The sequence below is a fragment of the Helianthus annuus genome, chromosome 8 (genome assembly GCF_002127325.2).
Source record: "Helianthus annuus cultivar XRQ/B chromosome 8, HanXRQr2.0-SUNRISE, whole genome shotgun sequence".
NCBI classification, from domain to species: Eukaryota; Viridiplantae; Streptophyta; class Magnoliopsida; order Asterales; family Asteraceae; genus Helianthus; species Helianthus annuus.
This window is the reverse complement of record NC_035440.2, coordinates 3,597,254-3,617,971: the sequence shown is the minus strand read 5'-3', so window position 1 is coordinate 3,617,971 and position 20,718 is coordinate 3,597,254. Positions and strand designations below refer to the sequence as shown.

The 20,718-nt window shown below is 35.4% G+C and overlaps 2 protein-coding genes and 1 non-coding gene across 3 annotated transcripts; 1 reads left to right on the top strand and 2 right to left on the bottom strand.

Annotated features, from left to right (window-relative positions):
- Nucleotides 1–1,476: 1,476 nt before the first annotated feature.
- LOC110871795 (4-sulfomuconolactone hydrolase) lies at nucleotides 1,477–8,906 on the bottom strand. Its single transcript, XM_022120527.1, has 10 exons — nucleotides 8,645–8,906; nucleotides 8,497–8,568; nucleotides 8,338–8,417; nucleotides 6,943–7,042; nucleotides 5,816–5,869; nucleotides 5,279–5,356; nucleotides 5,093–5,190; nucleotides 3,548–3,605; nucleotides 3,329–3,450; nucleotides 1,477–1,889 (listed from the first exon to the last, which is right to left on the bottom strand). Exons 1-10 carry the CDS (start codon nucleotides 8,843–8,845, stop codon nucleotides 1,733–1,735), a joined length of 1,020 nt encoding a protein of 339 aa, XP_021976219.1. The 5' UTR covers nucleotides 8,846–8,906; the 3' UTR covers nucleotides 1,477–1,732.
- Nucleotides 8,907–8,950: 44 nt separating this feature from the next.
- On the top strand, nucleotides 8,951–9,024 carry TRNAV-AAC. Its single transcript has one exon. It is a non-coding gene; the product is annotated as a tRNA-Val (tRNA).
- Nucleotides 9,025–16,631: 7,607 nt separating this feature from the next.
- LOC110871794 (ACT domain-containing protein ACR4) lies at nucleotides 16,632–20,055 on the bottom strand. The gene is made up of 6 exons (XM_022120526.2): nucleotides 19,759–20,055; nucleotides 19,602–19,647; nucleotides 19,380–19,494; nucleotides 18,019–18,692; nucleotides 17,804–17,908; nucleotides 16,632–17,162 (listed from the first exon to the last, which is right to left on the bottom strand). The coding sequence occupies exons 1-6, from the start codon at nucleotides 19,830–19,832 to the stop codon at nucleotides 16,803–16,805; spliced, it is 1,374 nt and encodes a 457-aa protein (XP_021976218.1). The 5' UTR covers nucleotides 19,833–20,055; the 3' UTR covers nucleotides 16,632–16,802.
- Between the last annotated feature and the right edge of the window lie 663 nt (nucleotides 20,056–20,718).

Sequence of the window (20,718 nt, the reverse complement as noted above, 5' to 3'; positions counted from 1 at the left end):
TCAAGGAATATTGGATTTTAATAATCTCAATTATTCGTTGTTGGCCGTCAATGGTCCCAACTTCAAAAATAACCACTGGCAGTCCCAACTATTAACATACTGGCCTCCAATGGACTCTGACTAACAGAACCCTAACGTCATTAATCTCCAATCGCCGGAAAAACGTTTTTGGCAGGAAAACTGAACATTTTTGTCCCAAACATCTTTGTAACCTTATTACGGATCTTTAGGAACTTTTTTTCTAGTAAAAGCTCCAATTATTGAAGTCGTTGGAAAACTTTTTTTTCGCGGGGAAACTTATTTTGGACTGGGAAACTCAACTTTTTGGCCGGAAAATTTAACATCCTCGTCCCAAACCTCTTTGTAACCTTAGATCGGACCTTTAGAAACCTTTTACTGGCCAAAAACGGTTTTCCGGCGACCGGAAACTAACGGCGTTAGTGTTCTGTTAGTCAGGGTCCATTGGTGGCCAATATGTCAATAATTGGGACTGTCAGTGATTATTTTTGAAGTTGGGAGTGTTGGCGGCCAATAACGAATAGTTGAGATTATTAAAATCCAATATTTCTTATATTAAAATCAATGTTCTGTCATGTTCTCTGAACCAGACCTATAGATTGGAATATGGCTATATAACCGGCCAGTTGAGGGTTTTAGTTCGAATTTCAATATTTCGTTTTTATTTTTTACTTCTGTTTTTTAATTTTGCATTTGAAATCTCATATAAAAATTGTTTAACTTCTAACTTCATATGTTTTTTGTTTATTAAAGCCTTTATGTTTCATTAACATTGCAAATGCATATGAAACACTGCTGTAGAGGGCGCTAAACCCAGCCATGTGACAAACTTGGGCATGGAACACTGTAAGGTAAAGCTAGAGGGCACAGATGTTTGCATATCGCGGCCATGGTGGCAAACTTAGGCACGGGCAGAGTAGAGGTGGAGGGCGCCATTGGCTGCATATCACGGCCATGGGGGAAGACCGTGTGACCGTTGGGGGTTATTTTCTTCACATCTCTCACATTCTACTCTCAAATGATATTTACCCTAATCAATTTCTTTTTTTATTTGAAAAAAGAAAGATTTACCATCATCATCGAATTCATAAGAACTATCCATAGAGGCAATCAAAGTACGGTCCGATTTTATAACTCATCAATGACATCATAAACTAAGTTGCACCAGGGCTTTGTTTTATGTCAATGAAGAAGATTACATGCATGGGTATTAATACTCGCCAATGCTATTTATTCGGAGTACGCCAACCGTCAAAGCGTTGTTTACATGCCCACACAAGGAAAAAAGAAGAGCATTAAAAAATTGCAAGAATCAACAAGATATGATATTGAACGGGTATTCAGAGTTTTGAAGAAGCATGGGCTATCGTGGCCAACCAGACACAAATTTGGACGAAAGAAATGTAATATACACTTGTGTGATTTTACAGGGAAAGCAATTTGCTAAAACTACGAAGGTGACGTCCAACCGACGTTAGTCGTGATTATTAAATTATTTATGCAAGAAAATTTTAATCACCGTCCTGGTTACGAAAACACAGTTTAAACTATTTTATATGGTATGTACCTAACTTCGTTTATCTCAAATCTTATAAAAGAACAGGTTGAAAAGAAAAATGCTTATTACTAGCAATAGCGCGATGCATCGGGTTCTAAAGTATGGTCGAATGGATTGGTAGTTAACGTTTGTCTCTACCAAAATGAGTGTTGAAAATCAAGAAGCAGTCCATTGTCCTTGGAAAAGCTGCATAGCAGTCTTTCCCATGATCCACTCCAAGTCAGAAGACGAGATTGGCACTTGATTAGCGATTACAGACACGGCGTCTTTTGCTTCCTTATAACCACATTCTTCAACAACAAAGGGGAAATCACTGCACAATGTCATGAAATGTACACATTCAAATATTAACACCTCTTTTGAGACATTATACACCTAGCTGATTAGTCACTGTTTTGCTTGCTACAAAAGGTTATTTACATGATAAAAAATAAAGATTAGAGTTAATAGCCAAAATGGTCCCTGAGGTTTGCTCACTTTTGCCACTTTAGTCCAAAATCCAAAATTTATAAATCTGGGTCCCTGAGGTTTGCATTTTGTTGCCATTTTAGTCCAAATTTCAAAAACTCCCTTTTTTGACTCTTGCAACAGCCTATTTTGTTCTTTTGTGCAGGGGTATTTTGGTCATTTTTTATGAGTTATTATAATAAACTCAGATCAAGAACCCAGAATACCCCTGCGCAAAAGGACAAAATAGACTGGTTACAACAGTTAAAAAAGGGGGTTTTTGAAATTTGGACTAAAATGGCAACAAAATGTAAAACTCAGGGACCCAGATTTAAAAATTTTGGATTTTGGACTAAAGTGGCAAAAGTGAGCAAACCTCAGGGACCATTTTGGCTATTAACTCTAAAGATTATGTTACATACAATGGAAACAAAAAAACCTTTTTTTTTTATTACAATGAGGAAAAGATAAATTAACTTACATTTTGGTGTAATTAAGAACATGTTTTCATTTTCCCATTGTATGCAACATAATTTCAGTTTTTTGCTATTTTATCTAGGGCGGCAAACGAACCAAACGTTCGGCGAACAGTTCGTGAACCGTTCGGCGGGAAGTTCGTTTGTGTTCGTTCGTTTAATAAACAAACAAACACGAACAAGAAATTTCGTTCGTTTAGTTAAACGAACAAACATGAACAGAAGTCATGTTCGTTCGTTTATGTTCGTGAACGTTCGGTAACGTGTTTGTTTGTGTTCGATAGTTCATTAGTGTTTTTAGTTTTTATGTCTATTTAAATACTTCAAAATTCTGACAAACTAAATATTTAATAAGTGTAAGTGTATTATATATTCTGTTCATGAACGATTGTTTGTGTTCATTTGTTTCCATTTGTGTTCATGAACATTATTTTGTGCTCATTTGTGTTCGTCAATGTTCTTTTTGTTTGTTTCCTAAAATTAACAAACAAACACAAACGAACACGAACAACTTCATTACCTTAACAAATGAACACGAACATAAAATCTCGTCCGATAAGTGTTCGTGAACGCATATATTTCTTAACAAACGAACACGAACAAGGTCTTGTTCGTGTTTGCTCGGTTCGTTTACAGCCCTAATTTTATCAGAGGAACTTTCAGCAGCTAAAAACTTAATTTTTTGATGACTTACTAGTTTACTTGCTATAGAAGGCTTATTTCTTTATTTACATACAATGGTAAACAAATTAAAACAAATATTTTCTTTATTCTTACATAATACATAAAATGAGAAAAAAGTGATATAAAATAAGAAGAATTAAATTACCTGCCCCACATCACACGGTTGGCGCCAAAGCTGGAAATTACTTGAGAAATAAGAGGTGTTAAATCGTCATATGGAAATGATTTTCTCGAAACTCTGAACAGGGCGCTAAATTTCACATAAACCTGTTGAATCAACAAGAATGAAACCATAATCCTAAAAATGGTAAAAAAAAAAAAAAAATCATTAGAAACTCTATTTAACAAATGGTTTAATATGTACCTGTGGAAATCTGGATAACCCGAGGAGCTCTGAGAAGGTTTTGGCTTCTTCATCATCCCTGCATAATAACATACAATAGAGAACTGAGAATTAGGGCTGCAAACGAACCGAACGAACACGAACAAGACCTTGTTCGTGTTCGTTTGTTAAGAAATATATGTGTTCGCGAACCGTTCACGAACACTTACCGAACGAGATTTTATGTTCGTGTTCGTTTGTTAAGGAAATGAACTTGTTCGTGTTCGTTTGTGTTTGTTTGTTAATTTTAGGCAACGGACAAAAACGAACGTTGACGAACACAAATGAGCATAAACAATCGTTTCATGAACAAAATATATAATACACTGACACTTATTAAATATTTAATTTGTCGTAATTTTGAAGTATTTAAATAGATATAAAAACTAAAAACACTAATGAACAATCGAACACAAACGAACACGTTACGAACGTTCACGAACATAAACGAACGAACACGACCTCTGTTCATGTTTGTTCATTTAACTAAACGAACGAAATTTCTTGTTCGTGTTCGTTTGTTTAATAAACGAACGAACACAAACGAACTTCCCGCCGAACGGTTCACGAAGTGTTCGTCGAACGTTTGATTCATTTGCAGCAGTGAGAATACAACTTGGCATAAATTGACGTTTGCAACTTAAAAGTATTTGGAGTCGGGTAAAGAGTTAAAATGGGGTTCGGTCACGATAGGTAAACTTTTAATGCGGGTTAAAACATTTAGGTTAGGTCCACACACATATTCTTGTCATTTATTAATAGAGTAAAATGCCATTTTCGTCCCTGAGATTTGGCTACTTTGGCGACTTTCGTCCAAAGGTTTGTTTTTCCGCATCTAGATCCAAAATGTTTGAAATCTTGCCAATTTCATCCAACTCGTTAACTCCATCCATTTTTTTAACGTTAAGTCAGGGGTGTTTTCGACTTTTTAGACATTTTTTAACCAAGTTGACACGTTCAACCTAGGGGTGTAAACAAGCCCAGAGGCTCGAGAGCTACTCGTGATCGGCTCGGTTAAAAGCTCGAACGAGTCGAGCCTTAACGAGCCCGAGCCCGAGCCCAAGCTCGAGCCTGAAATAGAGCTCGTTTAGTTATCGAGCCCGAGCTCGAGCCTGAAATACATAGCTCGTTTAGGCTCGCGAGCCCAAACGAGCCTAAACAAAATTTTAGTTTTTTATATACATAATATAATAATGATGATGATAGCATTGGTGAGCCGAGCTCGAGCCGAGCTTTGGCTCGCTTAATCGCTGTTGAAACGAGCTCGAGCCGAACTTTTAGCTCATTTGAGGTTGTTCTCGAAATAGCTCGAGCCAAGTCGAGCCGAGCTCGAGCTTTGGGTTTTACTCGCGAGCCGAGCTCGAGCTCAGAGAAGTAGGCTCGAACCGAGCCGAGCTCGAGCTCAAGCTTCATAAAAACATCACGAGCCGAGCTCGAGCCTAGTCGGGCTCGACTCGGCTCGTTTACACCCCTAAGCACAACCCATATACACCCATTTTTTAAGTAAAATGAGTCAAAGCTACTCACATAGGAGGTTTACAAAAGGCTAAGTGATCAAGCAGTACTACTGTTTTCGGAAATTCACTACACAATTCCTTGATTTCCGATATATGCAAGTTGAGACCCTAAAAACAATCCACAATCAATAAATAGTCACTAACATAAAATTTTTCAAAACTTCACACACCGAGAGGTGCAAAAGAACTTGCGTACCTTCATGCACATGAAGCCTACTGGCACTCCGAGCTCTCCTGCTTTTGAGAACATTGCTTTCCCTATTTTGTTTGTCATCTGCAAAGATTCTTGCACATTTAAAAAATAGAGTAAAATGCACGGATAGTCCCTGTGGTTTGGTGAAATTTCACCTTTAGTCCCCAACTTTTCAAAATTACACTCTTAGTCCCTGTGGTTTGACAAGTTGTTACTCGGATAGTCCCCAAAGTGGATGGAGGTTAGTTTTTCTTGTAAAGTGGGTGTGAAATGACAAGGACTATCCGAGTAACAACTTGTCAAACCACAGGGACTATCCGAGTACAACTTGTCAAACCACAGGGACTAACCGAGTAACCTTCATCCGCTTTAGGGACTATCCGAGTAACAACTTGTCAAACCACAGGGACTAAGAGTGTAATTTTGAAAAGCTAGGGACTAAAGGTGAAATTTAACCAAACCACAGGGACTATTCGTGCATTTTACTCTAAAAAATATTTGATCCTATTTTAAAAGCAGAAATAATTATGCAATATTTACCTGCTGACCAGATGGCCATAAGTACGGATTAAAGCGAATAGCACGATAACCATCCTGTGACAGAAAAATATCTTGGGTCAATGCCAATTTGCAAAAAATTGATGGATCCTGATTTTTTTTATTAGATAAGTCTATTTTGTATTTGATTAGATGGGTTATCTTAAATAAACATTATGAGTAAGAGTATTTTTTTTCTCGAGTGGAAAACCTATATTTAGGTCTTTCGGGTTGTAACTCATTTATGATTATTATGATAAGTTGATTTAGACTTTTAGTAATTACCGACACGGATAGCTTTTGTTGACTAACCTAATTTACTATTTTTGTTCATTTTAACACAACTTCGGAGCCAGGTCTTATACAATGTTGCAGAAATCGGCGCCTAGGCGCTAGTCGGTGGGTTACTGAAGCTAGTCGGTCAAAAAAATCGGTTATGGTCAAAAACGGTCAAAGTCGGTAAAAGTCGGACAAAATTGGTCAAAATCTGACTAATCGGGCCCATGTTTTTTTGACCCAAAAAACCCAATTTTTGAAACCTGGCCCTTGGTTTAAACCCCAAATTTTAGTTATAAACCTATTTTAACATTTAAGTTTAGGTATTTTAACATTTAACCCCCTCTATCTTTCACTAGTATACATATGGTTCCTAAACTTTTAAATTTATTAATAACCGGTATAAAGTTATCTCCTAAACTTGTAAATTTATTAATAAAAAGTATAAAGTTATCTATATATATATATATATAAATTTGAAAAATTACACTTAAAAAGTCAAATCCGATTAATCCCGATTAATCCCTAGGCGGTACCTCACCGCCCGACTAGCGCCTAGTGCCTTCTACAACATTGGACTTGTAATTTAGTGTTTTTGTAACATAATTAAAAATAGTAAAATAGGCTAGTCAACATAGTCTCCCTGTTCATAAATACCAAAACAAGTTATCATAATAATCATAAAAGAATTACAACCTTACAACTCTTGATAGATTTTCTAGAGTCTAGACAGGGAACCCATTCCTAATAAAACTTCGGTCTACATTAACCCATCTACTAGTATAATAAATTCCACATTGAGTTATCTAATAATTAATAGAGATATTCAGGGTCTATAAGAATTCTAAAAAGACCTCCAAGATTAGACGTTCAAGTTGCTGTACTCCACTGCCATCTTCTGCTGGATTTGCAAGGCAACATCCAACAAATTTGGATGGATGCTTCTTCAATACACTATTATTGTAAAAAAGTATAAATCAACAACATAAGTATTGTATCGTTTATTGAACCAAATGAAGCTAACCCACAGAATAACTAAATTCCGAGATCATGAATTGACTAAAAGATTCATTTATTTGTCTAAAGCAATACATTTCTAGTGATTGGGTATATTGAAATAGATACCGATTATACATATATTTAGCAATCAAACACTAGCAAATATGATGACAGGATAGCAACACAAGCAGAGCATTGGGAAGCATCATGAATCATGATATCGAGATTGGTGGATAAAACCAGAAGAATCATGGCAAACCTTCAAACATGAACCAACAGTGGATAATCACATGATTCTTTAGCGGCCATTTTATATGGAAATCTTCATATCATAGTTGTCGATAGCGAATAGTGACAAATAGCGAAAGCTATTTTATAAATAGCGATTACACTAGAAAAAGAATTTTGAAAACTTTTATATGTATATTACATCAAAATACCCTTGTATATATGATATTTTACATGTATATTTAACAAAAACCTATAAATCCAGCTATTTTATAGCTATATCTAATTCCTAGTTACATAAAAAAAAACAATCGCTATCGTCGCTATCTATCGCTATGACCCATATAGCGACACTACGGGGCTGTTTGGCAACATCTGAATGGTTAAGTGCTGAACCAGTAAGATGTCTGAACCATTAAGTGCTGAATCAGTAAGAGGTCTGAACCATTAAGAGCATGTATAATGTTTAACCGTTCAGGGGCAAATGTCTGACCAATTCAGATTAGAGGTCTTAACCATTCAGACTCTGTATAAATCTTAACCATTCAGAGGCAAATATCTGAACCATTCAGATATCTGCTCGTGAAACAAACAGTCTGAACCATTAAGTGCTGAACCAGTAAGAGGTCTGAACCATTAAGAGCCTCATTAAAAGGTAAACAAACAGCCCCTACGTCGCATGGCTACATAGTGTGCTATAGCGGTTGCTATAGCCGCTATTAACAACTATGCTTCATATGAACCGGAATAGTGGAAACGTTTCACAATACTAACAAAGATTTCCATCTGTTCCTAAATCAAATCAACTTGCATTGGCTGTTTCAATCTAATGCAATCCTTGTATAAATGTCAAATGAAACAATTACGAAACTCGGCTATTAAATATTAAAAAAAAAAAATCATAATCACTAACATACTAATAAGCAGTAACTATAATTCATATATGTTCCATTTAGGTCACTTAATTTTGAAACAAACAAACAAATAAAAAAATAAGTGAAATTATAGGCGTGAAATTAAACCTTGTGACATATGAATGATCAAACTTGTGATTAATCGGCTGCACAATCAGTGCACCATCCACACCTGCTTCTTCCATACACTATACAACAACAATATACCTACCAAATCAGTGCCCTAAATCGTAACAATTGATAATAATTTCAAATCATTCAACTTACTTTAATCAAAAAGTCGAAATTACCGCGTATCGAGGGTTCCTGACCAGGAACATAAGGAAATTTCTCAATCGCCTGCACACATATACAACATTTAGGGTATAATAGTTAAAATTTGAACTGTTTTTGTGGAGAATAATTATAATACAACCTCTTGAGGAGACGCCCACACGTGTAAGTGTGAATCGATGATTTTGGTGGTGCTGGTGGTTGTTGTTGCCATGTCAGCAGCTGCTGTTGAAGCTGTACGGAAAACTGGTGGTGATGAGAAGGAGAATGTAGAAGAAGGAAAGAAGGTTCTAGAAGAAATTAACGGCGTCAGTGAGGTGGTGTTTACTCTCACTATCGCCATTGTTTCTTTATCCTATACATTGCAGGTTTGATTTCATCTTCAAGGGTAAGAGTGACGGCATTAATGTATATTTTTAAGTTTATCTTAAGTATGCTAGCAACAAGTGGTTTCGTGGTGTAGTTGGTTATCACGTCAGTCTAACACACTGAAGGTCTCCGGTTCGAACCCGGGCGAAGCCAATTATTGTTTTCTTTTGCCAATTTTGTGTAGCTTTCAATCTCAATTCTAAAAAATTGTGTTTTTTTTTTCTTTCTCTAAAGCCGAACACTTCAACTAAACGTTTTTAAACATGCGTTTAAAAGCCAGCCTCTTTATATATAACTAGTAAAATATAATATGGTTAAGTTTTATTTAGGAGTAGTGAAATGGGGTTATGTTTCATTTAGTGCTAGAAACGAATCGGACAAACACGAAAAAGACGTTGTTCGTGTTCATTTGTTAAGAAACATATGTGTTTATGAAGGTTTAACAAACGAGATTTTTATGTTTATGTTCATGTTCGTTTGTTAAGGAAATGAACTTGTTCGTGTTCGTTTGTGTTTGTTTAGATAACGAATGAAAACGAACATTGATGGACACAAATGAGCACAAACTAATGTTTATGAACACAAATGGAAACAAACGAACACAAACAAGCGTTAATGAACAAAATATATAACACAGTGACACTTATTAAATATTTTATTTTTCGGAATTTTGAGGTATTTAAATAAAATATAAAAACTAAAAACACTAATGAACTATCGAACATAAACAAACACGTTACCGAACCTTCACGAACATAAACAATCAGACTGAACACAAACACGAGATATTTGGGGGGACAAACCCGCAACTCTTTTTATTCAATCAAACGAACTTACAAAAAAAAAAGAACAAATAAAACCAATAACCTAGACTCATATTTATAGTTAACAACAATAAAAGTAATGCAACATGGAGCATGATCCGAGACAAATAAGTTTAAAAAATATATTAGATCTAATATTGAATGCAACATGAAAACACTTATGAATAGTAGTGATATGTAACCGATGTTTTCATAATCGTATTTGCCTTAAAACTTTGGATAAAGGAAAGTTTAAAATCCAGCCTGACCACACGGTCCACTTTAGTGGTTGTATTTTAATTTCAAAAGGTGTAATGTAAATAGTGGAAACGTCTATATTGCCAAGTTGAATGTGAATGTGAAGCACTCAAGCCAATGATCTTGTGGATATAATTTGGGAAGAGAGAGATTGATAGTTGAGAAACTATGATATCGGTTTTTTTACTATCTGAGTTCGGATATATACACGGGTATTCTAATACCCTGTGTATCCGGGTTCGGGTATTGGTTGGGTAGGGTTCGGGTTCAGGTATAGATCGGGTTTTTTGACTTAATTTTTTGACATAAAACATAGAAATATAATGGAAACATTTATTTATACATATCGTATGTCTTGAAATCCGCCCAAAAAAGCTTCACACAAGCTCTAAACGTTTAAAAAAAGTTGTTGTACACAACGGGTCCGGGTATTACGAAAACTTGGTTAGAGTTCATAGCCAAAATGGTCCCTGAGGTTTGCTCACTTTTGCCACTTTAGTCCAAATTCCAAATTTTTTAAATCTGGGTCCCTGAGGTTTGCATTTTTTTGCCATTTTAGTCCAAATTTCGAAAAAGTCAAATTTTATCAATTTTTTTACTAAAATTTGTCTTTATCCTTATTTCAAACAAGGGCAAAATTGTCTTTCTATATTATTATTAAGCAATTTATATTAAAGAAAATAAAAAAAACCCTCTTTAAAAAAAACCATCTCTCTCTTCACAAGCACCACTACCACCTCTCTCTCTCCCTCTACTCCTCTCTGCCGCCACCACCGCCACCGCCACCTCCTCACGCCGGCGACATTAAAACACAGATGAAAGATCAGTGGGTTAGACACTAACGGATGAAAGATCAGTGGGTTAAAACACAGATGAAAGATCAGTGGGTTAGGGCAAGACCCAACACTGCCGGATTGATCTTTCTCTTCTCCCTATCTCTCTTCCGGATGGATCTAGGTTGTTTGCAGGTGGTTGGTGATTAGGGTTGTTTGCAGGTTGTTTGGGATTAGGTTTCGGTGAGGGTGGCGATGGTGGAAATGGTGGGGGGTTATTTGCAGGTTGTTTGGGATTTGGGTTGTTGCAGGTTTGGGGTTAGGGTTCCGGTGGAGACACCGCCACTGCCGGAAACCACCATAGCCACCATCTCTGTCGTTTCCCTCTTTCCCTCTCCGACTTCCTCTCTGATCTCCTCTCTTCGATCTCCCCCTCTCTCAAAGATTTTCGGTGTGTGTATGTGTATGTGTCTGATTAGGGTGTTAATGGGTGATGGATGTGTCTGATTGGGTGTTAAGTCGGTGGTGGTGGGTTTATGGTGGCGGTGGTTCTCACAGAGGTAGCAAGGGTGGGGGTTTGGGTTTTGTGGGGATGATGGTAGTGCAGTGGTGGTGGTGTGGGGGTGGAGGTGATGCTGTCGGGGAAGGTGGTTGAAGCCGTCGGGATGGTTGTGGTGGTGGGAAGATGAAGATGAAGTTCTGGAAGTTGGAAGTCCTGGATGTTGAAGATGAAGTTCTGGGTTCTTGCCCTTTTAAGGGTTTTTTTTATTTTCTTTAATATAAATTGCTTTATAATAATATAGAATAGCAATTTTGCCCTTGTGAGAGATAAGGATAAAGACAAAATTCAATAAAAAATTTGACTTTTTTGACATTGGACTAAAATGGCAAAAAAATGCAAACCTCAGGGACTCAGATTTAAAAAAATTGGAATTTGGACTAAAGTGAGCAAACCTCAGGGACCATTTTGGCTATTAACTCACTTGGTTATGGGTATTACGAAAACCAGGGTACAGGTTTTATGGAAACCCGGATACGCTAAAAACCCGGATACGAAAAAAACTTGGGTTCGGGTTCGGGTGTTGAACAGAATATGCATACCCGGTCCCTACCCTACAAGTAGGGTCAGGTTCTGATTTTAAAACCCCAGTTTTTCTAATACCTGAGTTCGAGGTTTTTTTTTTCTGGTTTTGGGTTTTTTTGTGCACCTCTAAGTCTCTAACTATGAGACTGTGAGTAGAGGTTGCAAGTAGGGCTGTAAACGAGCCGAGTCGAGCCGAGCTAGACCTAGCTCGAGCTCGGCTCGAACTCGATTCGAGCTGGTTCGGCTTGAGCTCGAATTTCAAATCAAGCTGAGATTTGAGGCTCGAGCTCGGCTCGGCTCGATCTAGCTCGAACTAACAAAGAACCGCAAAATTTATTACTTAAAAAAGCCCTTAAAATGAATTTCTTCATAGCCTAAAGGTCTTAATTGCCATTTAATTTAACCATATGGCTAAATATGCAAGTATAAATAGTTAATTCACTTTCTCCATTGTCTTTACCTTCTTTTATAGGGAAATACTCCCTTAGTTTTTGTTTTCTAAGCAATGTGGGACAAAAAAAAATGAAGGATGTAAACCTTATCGAGGAAGCTCACGAGCCGAGCCAGGCCAAGCTCGAGCTCGGTTCGTTTACAAACCGAGCCGAGCCGAGCTGGCTCGTTTACAACCGAGCCAATTTCAAGCCGAGCTTTCTTCGAGCTTTTTTCAAGCGAGTTTCGAGCGAGCTGCGAGCCACGAATTTTTTAAACACCCCTACTTGCAAGTATGAACCTTGGTTTCAGTTGGGGAAATAATGAGACCAGTTGGCCCTCCACCTGGACTGGAACTTTTTTAGTGGATTCTAGGCCAGGCTTCTTTAAAATGGGCCAAAGCAAGTGCTTGTGATTAGGTGTACTATTGAGCCTTGTATTATGACATTGGTTTTTGAATTTGTGGATTCTGGGCCAGGCTTCTTTAAAATGGGCCAAAGCAAGTGCTTGTGATTAGGTGTACTATTGAGCCTTGTATTATGACATCGGTTTTTGAATTTGTTTCAAGCTATAAGTCGATATTCACATCATTCTAGCTTGAAAGAGAATGTTAAAGAGTTTAGAATTTTGACTAGTTGACTGTTAGTTATGTACTACTTAGGTAGTCAAGATTTTCTACTAGCATAAATATAAATATACGTCACTTTCTCTTCATAACTTACTTTTTTGAATATTTACATTTTCATAACTTTTTTTTTTTTGAACATTTACATTATTTTCTACCACTTTCTAGATTATATAAAGTAGATTAATTGAAATCATGGTTAAATGACTTTACTTACAAACGTATATAAAATTATCATATTTACAAAAAATTATTAGTATTTAAACAAACTTCTAAATATGATAAATATTATTATTTTACCTGTATTTTTCATACAATAATACGTATAATAAAGAGTAATCATGTTTATATGTTTCTATGAAAGTACAAATCATGTAAGAAGAAAATATCTTACTATAATATTGATTTCTGGTAGTTAACTAATTAAATTAATATTCTTTAGAAACACTAAAATAAGTTTTATCTTATTTTTTTCTTATAAAAAACTAGGAAATTTACAAAAGAGTGGCACCTAAACGGGCAATAAGTTGCGACCCAAGCCCACAACTCTATTTTGAATAGCAAAACCATTTTTACCGAAAACAAAGGTATGTTTCTTCTTTTCATCAAGTTATATATATATATATTCAAGGCGAATTTGGATATCTTGTATGGAACGTTTTAAAATCAAGTTTTTATACCATATTTGATTTCGCTCAGAAACTGTTTAACCGGGCGGTTCAACTGGGTGTACCGGACAGTTTAACCGGTACAATCGGCCAGTTTGAAGCGGTTTGTAAAACATTGCTTGTATGTGGTCAATATGAGCTAAAGCATAAACCAAAACTGATCTGATAAACAAGTTGAAATCCATAATTATAACACATGGTGGAGAAAATTAACAATAGTCCACTTGGGTTGTCTATTTAAATTTTGAAAGAAAATATGAATGGTAATGAAGGGTTAATTGATCAAGTCCTCAAAAAGAAAAAGGAAAAAAGGGTTTAAGTTTAATGGTGTGATGACAAGAACACGTGGTGGACATGTTTTACTTGGCTCAGGATTTATCATAGGACGATTTTTGCAGGATTTGTTTTGTGGTGGTCCCCACATCTGCTGAGGGTGGTGGAAAGCGACGGATCATGGTGGTACACCACCATCTTAGCTGTCAATCTTTGTTGGTTCATTTGTCACCTCTTCATTCCTACAAACTCACACGCACGAACGACACCTTTTGCATTTTTCCTGTTATAAGACCATAAAGTAGTGCGGTGTTCGTTTCACGCCGGGAACATCACCCCTTCTGGTAGCGTGGTGGTGAGGGCTGAGAGTTCTCCACAGGCGTGGGGGCATTTGGATTGTGAGGTGGAGGTTTTGTATTGATGGGTGAATTTTGAGTGTGTTTTAACATGTTGATGTTTATTTTTTTTTTGTAAAAAATGCCACTAATCACGCCACTCCCACTCCTCGCTTTTTTGCACCATGCCACTTTTCTGATGCGTGCTGACATGACAGCCACATATCATATAACGCCACTCTTTCATCCCCTTCCTAAGTCTAAACATAAGGTCAAGTCACATGGATTTAGTTAGATTCAAACTTTTATATGAACTTTAGGGGAGGAAAACCCCGATTGGTAACCGAATTGATTGATAAAAGGAAAGGATGGTTTAGTTATGAGTTTTTTTACTAAAAAGATTTTGAGTTAAATGTCATTTTAGTCCTGTGATTTAGATGATTTTGTCAATTTAGTTAAAAGGTTTAAAACATTGTCATTTTAGTCCAAATAGGTTTAAACATTGCCAGTTTAGTCCAAATGAGATGTTGAAAATCACCTTAGCCCGAAAACGCGAGATCGCAAAAATATATAATTGGCCATGTGATTTCTAAATTTTTTATGGTTTTATTTTTTTTAGTATGTTTAATTTTATGTAATGTTTTTTTAATTTAGTTAATGTAACTTTAGTTTGTTTATTTTAATGTAATGTTTTTTTTATTTAATGAACTTTTATTATGTTAAAATTATGTTTCATTTATAATTAAGTAGTTTAAAAAAAAAAGAAAACAATTAGAGTTTACCTCCATGGTATGAGTGGAAACCACTCTTATATTTTTTTTTTTTAGCAAAAAGTGGTGTATAAGAGGAAAATTGACATAGCAAATCATGATTGGGTGGGTGAAAATTCTTTCGCCATAAAACATGTAAACTTCAAGATATTTATAAAAACTCTTAATATAATAAAGATGTTACAGAAAAACATAATACAGAAACTTTTTGTTCTCTAGCGTTAAGATTCTAGAAATTGTGTCGTAAGCAAAACGTGTAACCAAATATCGGCCATCCGTATCAGTATTTTATTAACAAATGTATAAATTTATAATTATAATATAATATATTAGTCATACACTCAAACTAAAATATAAATAAAATAATAATCAATTCCAAACAAACCCTTTGGAATCCGAAGCACTATTGGACGTATTTAGGTAATTAATAATAATCATTTCCAAACAAACCCTTTGGAATCCGAAGCACTTAGGTAATTAAAATATTATATTAAGAAAAAACAAAAATATTATATTAAGAAAAAACAAAGTTTTGAAGTTGGGTGTGCATTGTTAGGAGCCGAATTTGACATTGTAACGATAATAATATTAATAAAAAGAAGTTGCTGCTACATAGATGATGACTCATATCTTTACGTTATTCATATTTTAATCACATGTCATATCTTTGTCCTTGTCAATTTCCCACGTGTTTGGATCATCACTAAACACTCCAATTCCACAAAAACCTACTACCACTAGTTGCTATTAAACACATGTTTTTAAACTCTAAACTAACTTTGCTTTTTTTTAGAAATCACATGTTTTTTTTTTTTTAATTAGTGTATTTATATAACATTATATATGTATTTTTTCTATTTTCTAATGATAAATATTACCCTATTTTACACTAATAATCGTAAAATATTTTCTCTCGTCTAGGTTTTAATATAAACCTCCTCTCTAAAAGGAAAATGTCTCTACTAAATGGGGGTAGTGGTAGCTTCACATTGGCAACAATATATACGTATGATATGACATTTTTTTTTAGTGAAATAAGTGAATGGAATTATGAAATATGTAAAAGAAACTTGCATATTAAGGAACTAAAAAAAAAATCTTACAAAATGTCTTAAAATATACCATATAAAACTTGCATTTTACTCTAACACGATTTTATATCGTTAGATAAACATTTCACGCCCATGACTTTATAGCCTAGTGACATCTTAAGGTGGGATAAGGCTTTGGAACTAATAGGTTGTGAGATTTACACAAGGGGGGGTTTCCCATATTTATTGGGTTTTCTCCTGAATTGGTGTATAGGTATTATGCCTAGTGGAGATAGATATGATGGGGTGGTTTCACTGGTGGCACGATGATACTCCGGTGATCCGTCAGTGATCCAAATTTGTCGTTCAAAAAAAATAAACATTTCACAAGAAGATAGATACATGAAGTTTGTTCACATATTTTCATTGTTATAAGAATAAAAGATTAAGGATCAAAGGCAAAGGGTCCTAAAAATAAGAAGTCGTACAAATGGTATCAAACGGACTTCGATTGACCTCATTCAAGCGGCATTGAAACTGTCTTATCGAACTCTATAATATAATTTTTTAATATAGTTGTATCGTAAGATTATACTGTATAATATTATACGTAATTATATTATACTGACAATACGGTCATACTGTATAATATTATACGTAATTATATTATACGTACAATACGGGAAAAGCAATATTTTTTTTATCTCTGCGATACGGTATAATATTACATGTATTTATATTTTACAGTACAACTATATTATTATTTTTTTATATGAGGCCAAACTAACAGATCAAGAATCTACAATTGAGGAAAAAACAAAGAAACATGTTTAACTACCTACCATTCCACATGACCTAACAACTTCTTTTCTAAACCTAATTTTAAGCCACTTCTGAACAAGATCTAATCAAACCCAAATTATACAGAAACTTTTCGGACCGATTCCTGAAAAGATTACCCAACGAAAACCCGCCCGTTTGTTGCGCGGGTGACTTTGACTTGGTCAACGTTTCGTCTTCCTTCACTTTTATGGTCTCTCCAATTGCGTTTCTAACTGCTTCAATTGTTTCGCTTTTAACTTGTTGGCCCGATGAGTCGATCACGTAGAAAGCGTTTACAGCCGTAGATCCTCGGGTTGTCACCTCGGCCCGAGTGACTGATAGCCCGTTTTCTCTGAATATTCGAGTGACATCGGATAATAGCCCGATCCTGTCGTCACCACATAGTTCTAGTCTTAGGCCCTGCATATCAAAAGTATAATAATTAATTACATAATCATATTTTAATCAAACATTCAAAACTAGGGGTGTTCAAAAAGCTCGTAGCTCGAGGCTTGCTCGGAAAACTCGAAAAAAGGTCGGTTGTAAACGAGCCGAGCCCGAGCTAAGCCTGGCTTGGCTCATGAGCTCGCGAGCCGGCCCAAATTATTTTATTTTATATAAATTTATTTTAATTTTAAATGTATTAAAATAAAAAAGAAGTGGGAGGGCGTTGCACTGCTAACATTAAAAGTTTAATTAATCAATAACATATAAAAATATGGGAAAATAAACAAAAATTTTACACATAATACTTTTAATATGTCTTTCGGTCTTTAAAATATCAGAAAAACAAAAAGAATACATATAGATATATGTGTAACTTTTATTTATTTTATTTTGTTTTTTATGTTAATAATATTAGGAAAAATATTTAAAAAAAATAAAAAATAAAAAAAAACGAGCCGGCTTGATTTGGCTCGAACATTTTACGAGCCAAGCTCGAGCTCGACTTTTCAGCTCGATAAAATAAACGAGCCGAGCCGAGCCAAGCTGGATCGTTAGCTCAACCTGGCTCGGCTCGATTACAGCCCTATTAAAAATTGATTATTGTGGTTTCATACCTCCGAAACCCGTCTTTTGACAGCTGCTTCTAGACAATGAATTACTCGTTGCCTCTCGGCTTCTGAACTAATCGGGCATCCGTCTGTATGTCGGATATAAAACTCCTACAATTACAGTAAACAAAAACCGATTAACACGCGAAATATACCGAAACCACACGTTTAAACCTAAATACGCGCATTCAAAACGATCATAACACGTTAACACAATCTACCTGAAACGCTTCCGGGCCTTCAGCAATGATGGTGGAGTGAAAAACGACGTACTGCATGTCGGTTAACGTGCAAACCGTATCGAACAGTAACTTCGGTCGATCCGGACACCTCAGGTTCACCACTGTGTACCCTCTTTCGACACAGTTTTCCACCGTCACTACCGGTTTACGACCGCTAGAAGACCCCTCGGGAACTGTATCGTACTCATCCGTATCGTAATCACGATCCGCATACATTAACTGGTGCAACCGTCGTTGAGTGTGAGTGAACCCGACAGAAACCGCGGTCTGTGCACCACGTCTGTCAAGATCGCCTTTTAGAACGTATAGCAACAGCTGTTTGATTTTCGCGAGTCGGTCCGGATCGTTGATTGGCAGACCGGTTTCTTCATCGGTGATGTATACGATCGAAGCCATTCGTGAATTGTGCGTCCATATTTCTGCAGCCACCACGTTGCATTTGAGGTCGGCTAGAACCGCAAACACCTCAGAAAGTAAACCGGGCCGGTCACGGCCCGTTAGCTCGATTGTGGTGTTTTCGGATGCGTATTGAACCCCGACTGAGCCTCTTAGGGACCGGAAACTGCACCCTCTTCGTCCAAGCGACTGCAGAATGTGATCCGTGACGATATCCTCCGAGAGTTTATTGCCATATTGATCCGTAACATGAAACACTGTGATCGATAATTCGGAATACAAACCGTTAGCGACTGAATCTATGCAGAACGCTAAATATTACGAGAAAACGCAGAACAAAATGAATCATTTGTTTTTTCAATCTTAAATTCTTTTAAAACATACTAATAAATTAGTTTAAAGGTTTTTTTTATATAAAAATTATTAAATACACATTTTTTCGTAAAAAGTAAAAAAATTAATGATTCAGATTTGTTCTTGTTTAAAGGTTTTTTTTATATAAAAATAATTAAATACACATTTTTTCATAAAAAGTAAAAAAATTAATGATTCAGATTTGTTCTTGTTTAAAGGTTTTTTTTATATAAAAACAATTAAATACACATTTTTTCATAAAAAGTAAAAAAATTAATGATTCAGATTTGTTCTTGTTTAAAGGTTTTTTTTTATATAAAAATAATTAAATACACATTTTTTCATAAAAAGTAAAAAAAATTAATGACTCAGATTTGTTCTTGTTTAAAGGTTTTTTTTTTATATAAAAATAATTAAATACACATTTTTTCATAAATGATTCAGATTTGTTCTTGTTTAAAGGTTTTTTTTATATAAAAATAATTAAATACACATTTTTTCATAAAAAGTAAAAAAATTAATGATTCAGATTTGTTCGTTTTGTTCTCGCAATAATTAAAAAAAAAAGAAAAAATTAATAAAATACATACCATCCATGAACCATCCTCCATCTGAAGAAATATAAGCTCTTTTAATCAACAAATTCAGATCAGTCAACACCTGAACCACTTCTAATAAGCTTCCTCGTTTGTTAGCACTATCAACCTACAAAAAAATATATATATAAAAAACCTAAATTAATACAATTACGCAATTTATTTCAAATAATAATTAATCCAATAATAAATAACCTTTTGGTCCAATTTAATTACCTTAATCAGGGTCGATTTTTTGTCTGTAATTTGATCAACAGTAACCCTAAAAAACCAATAATAAACACAAAATCGGTTATTAAATATTAAATGTTAAATTCACCCAATTATTGCAAAAATTGAAGACCCAATTGTTGAATTGTAAGGAAATAATTACCTGGGTGGATGCATACGATGAACAAGCTTTTCAAATTCATAATCAACGTCTAATGAAGGAGACCAGTAATGCATTTTATTGAATTGTGAGGGTGAAATTGGAGAACAAATGGGAGGAAATAATCAAGATTTGGGATATAATTTCGGTGAGTTTGAAGAATATGTATGCGAATTGTAGAGAGAGAAAGTGGGATGAAGCGATTTTAGGTGTTTGTATATTATTTGTATGTATTTCAATGTTTTTTGTGTTTGGCTCCTGAAATAGGTGAAGAGTTTTCTTTTTTAACCTTTTTTTTGTTTGTAGAGGGGGGCAGCCACATATAAAAACACCAATTAGAGGACCCGGGGTGGTCCGTGTTCGGCCCCCCATCACGAGTGATGGCCTTTTGATACACCGCCGCCGCCTTCAATATAACGCGTTATATTGTTAACGCGTAATGTGTATAACGCGTTGAACTTGATTAAATGAATGTGTATGACTTGTACATTGTGCATTAATACTTGTATATTGGAATCCCCATCACTAGTGATTCCACCCCTCCTACATTTCTATCACTAGTGATGGAAATTGGATTGATGACATGGCATTAGTTGATTGGATAGTGGGAGTGATGGAATCCATCACTAGTGATTCCACCCCTAGTCCCCTTATATTATTTTGATTTATTCAACATGATACTATATTATTACAATAAAAGATTATTAATATATATTTTATGTTAGGGAAAATTATATAACTAGCCATTATCAAAACAAGTTTCAGGACTAGTCATCTCCCACGTTTTTGGAGCGACGCATCACGTGACGCATCATGCATGGGATGCGTTTTTGGAGAGATTTCAGAAGCTGAAGCGTCTAGGTTCACCTCATACGTCTATGTGTCCATCCCATGCGTCTGTAGGTCCTACTCATGCGTCTGGGATTATGCAACTTTGAAAACCTCATGTGTCATTTTTTATTG

Coding starts and splice junctions, on each gene's coding strand:
- LOC110871795 (XM_022120527.1), bottom strand. CDS start 8,845: ATGGCGATAGTGAGAGTAAACACCACCTCACTGACGCCGTTAATTTCT. Junction 7,043..8,337: donor GATCATTCATATGTCACAAG/GTTTAATTTCAC, acceptor TTACAATAATAG/TGTATTGAAGAAGCATCCAT. Junction 3,606..5,092: donor GCCTTTTGTAAACCTCCTAT/GTGAGTAGCTTT, acceptor GTTATTATGCAG/GGATGATGAAGAAGCCAAAA.
- LOC110871794 (XM_022120526.2), bottom strand. CDS start 19,832: ATGCATTACTGGTCTCCTTCATTAGACGTTGATTATGAATTTGAAAAG. Junction 18,693..19,379: donor TGGAGGATGGTTCATGGATG/GTATGTATTTTA, acceptor TATCGATCACAG/TGTTTCATGTTACGGATCAA. Junction 17,909..18,018: donor AAGGCCCGGAAGCGTTTCAG/GTAGATTGTGTT, acceptor CTGTAATTGTAG/GAGTTTTATATCCGACATAC.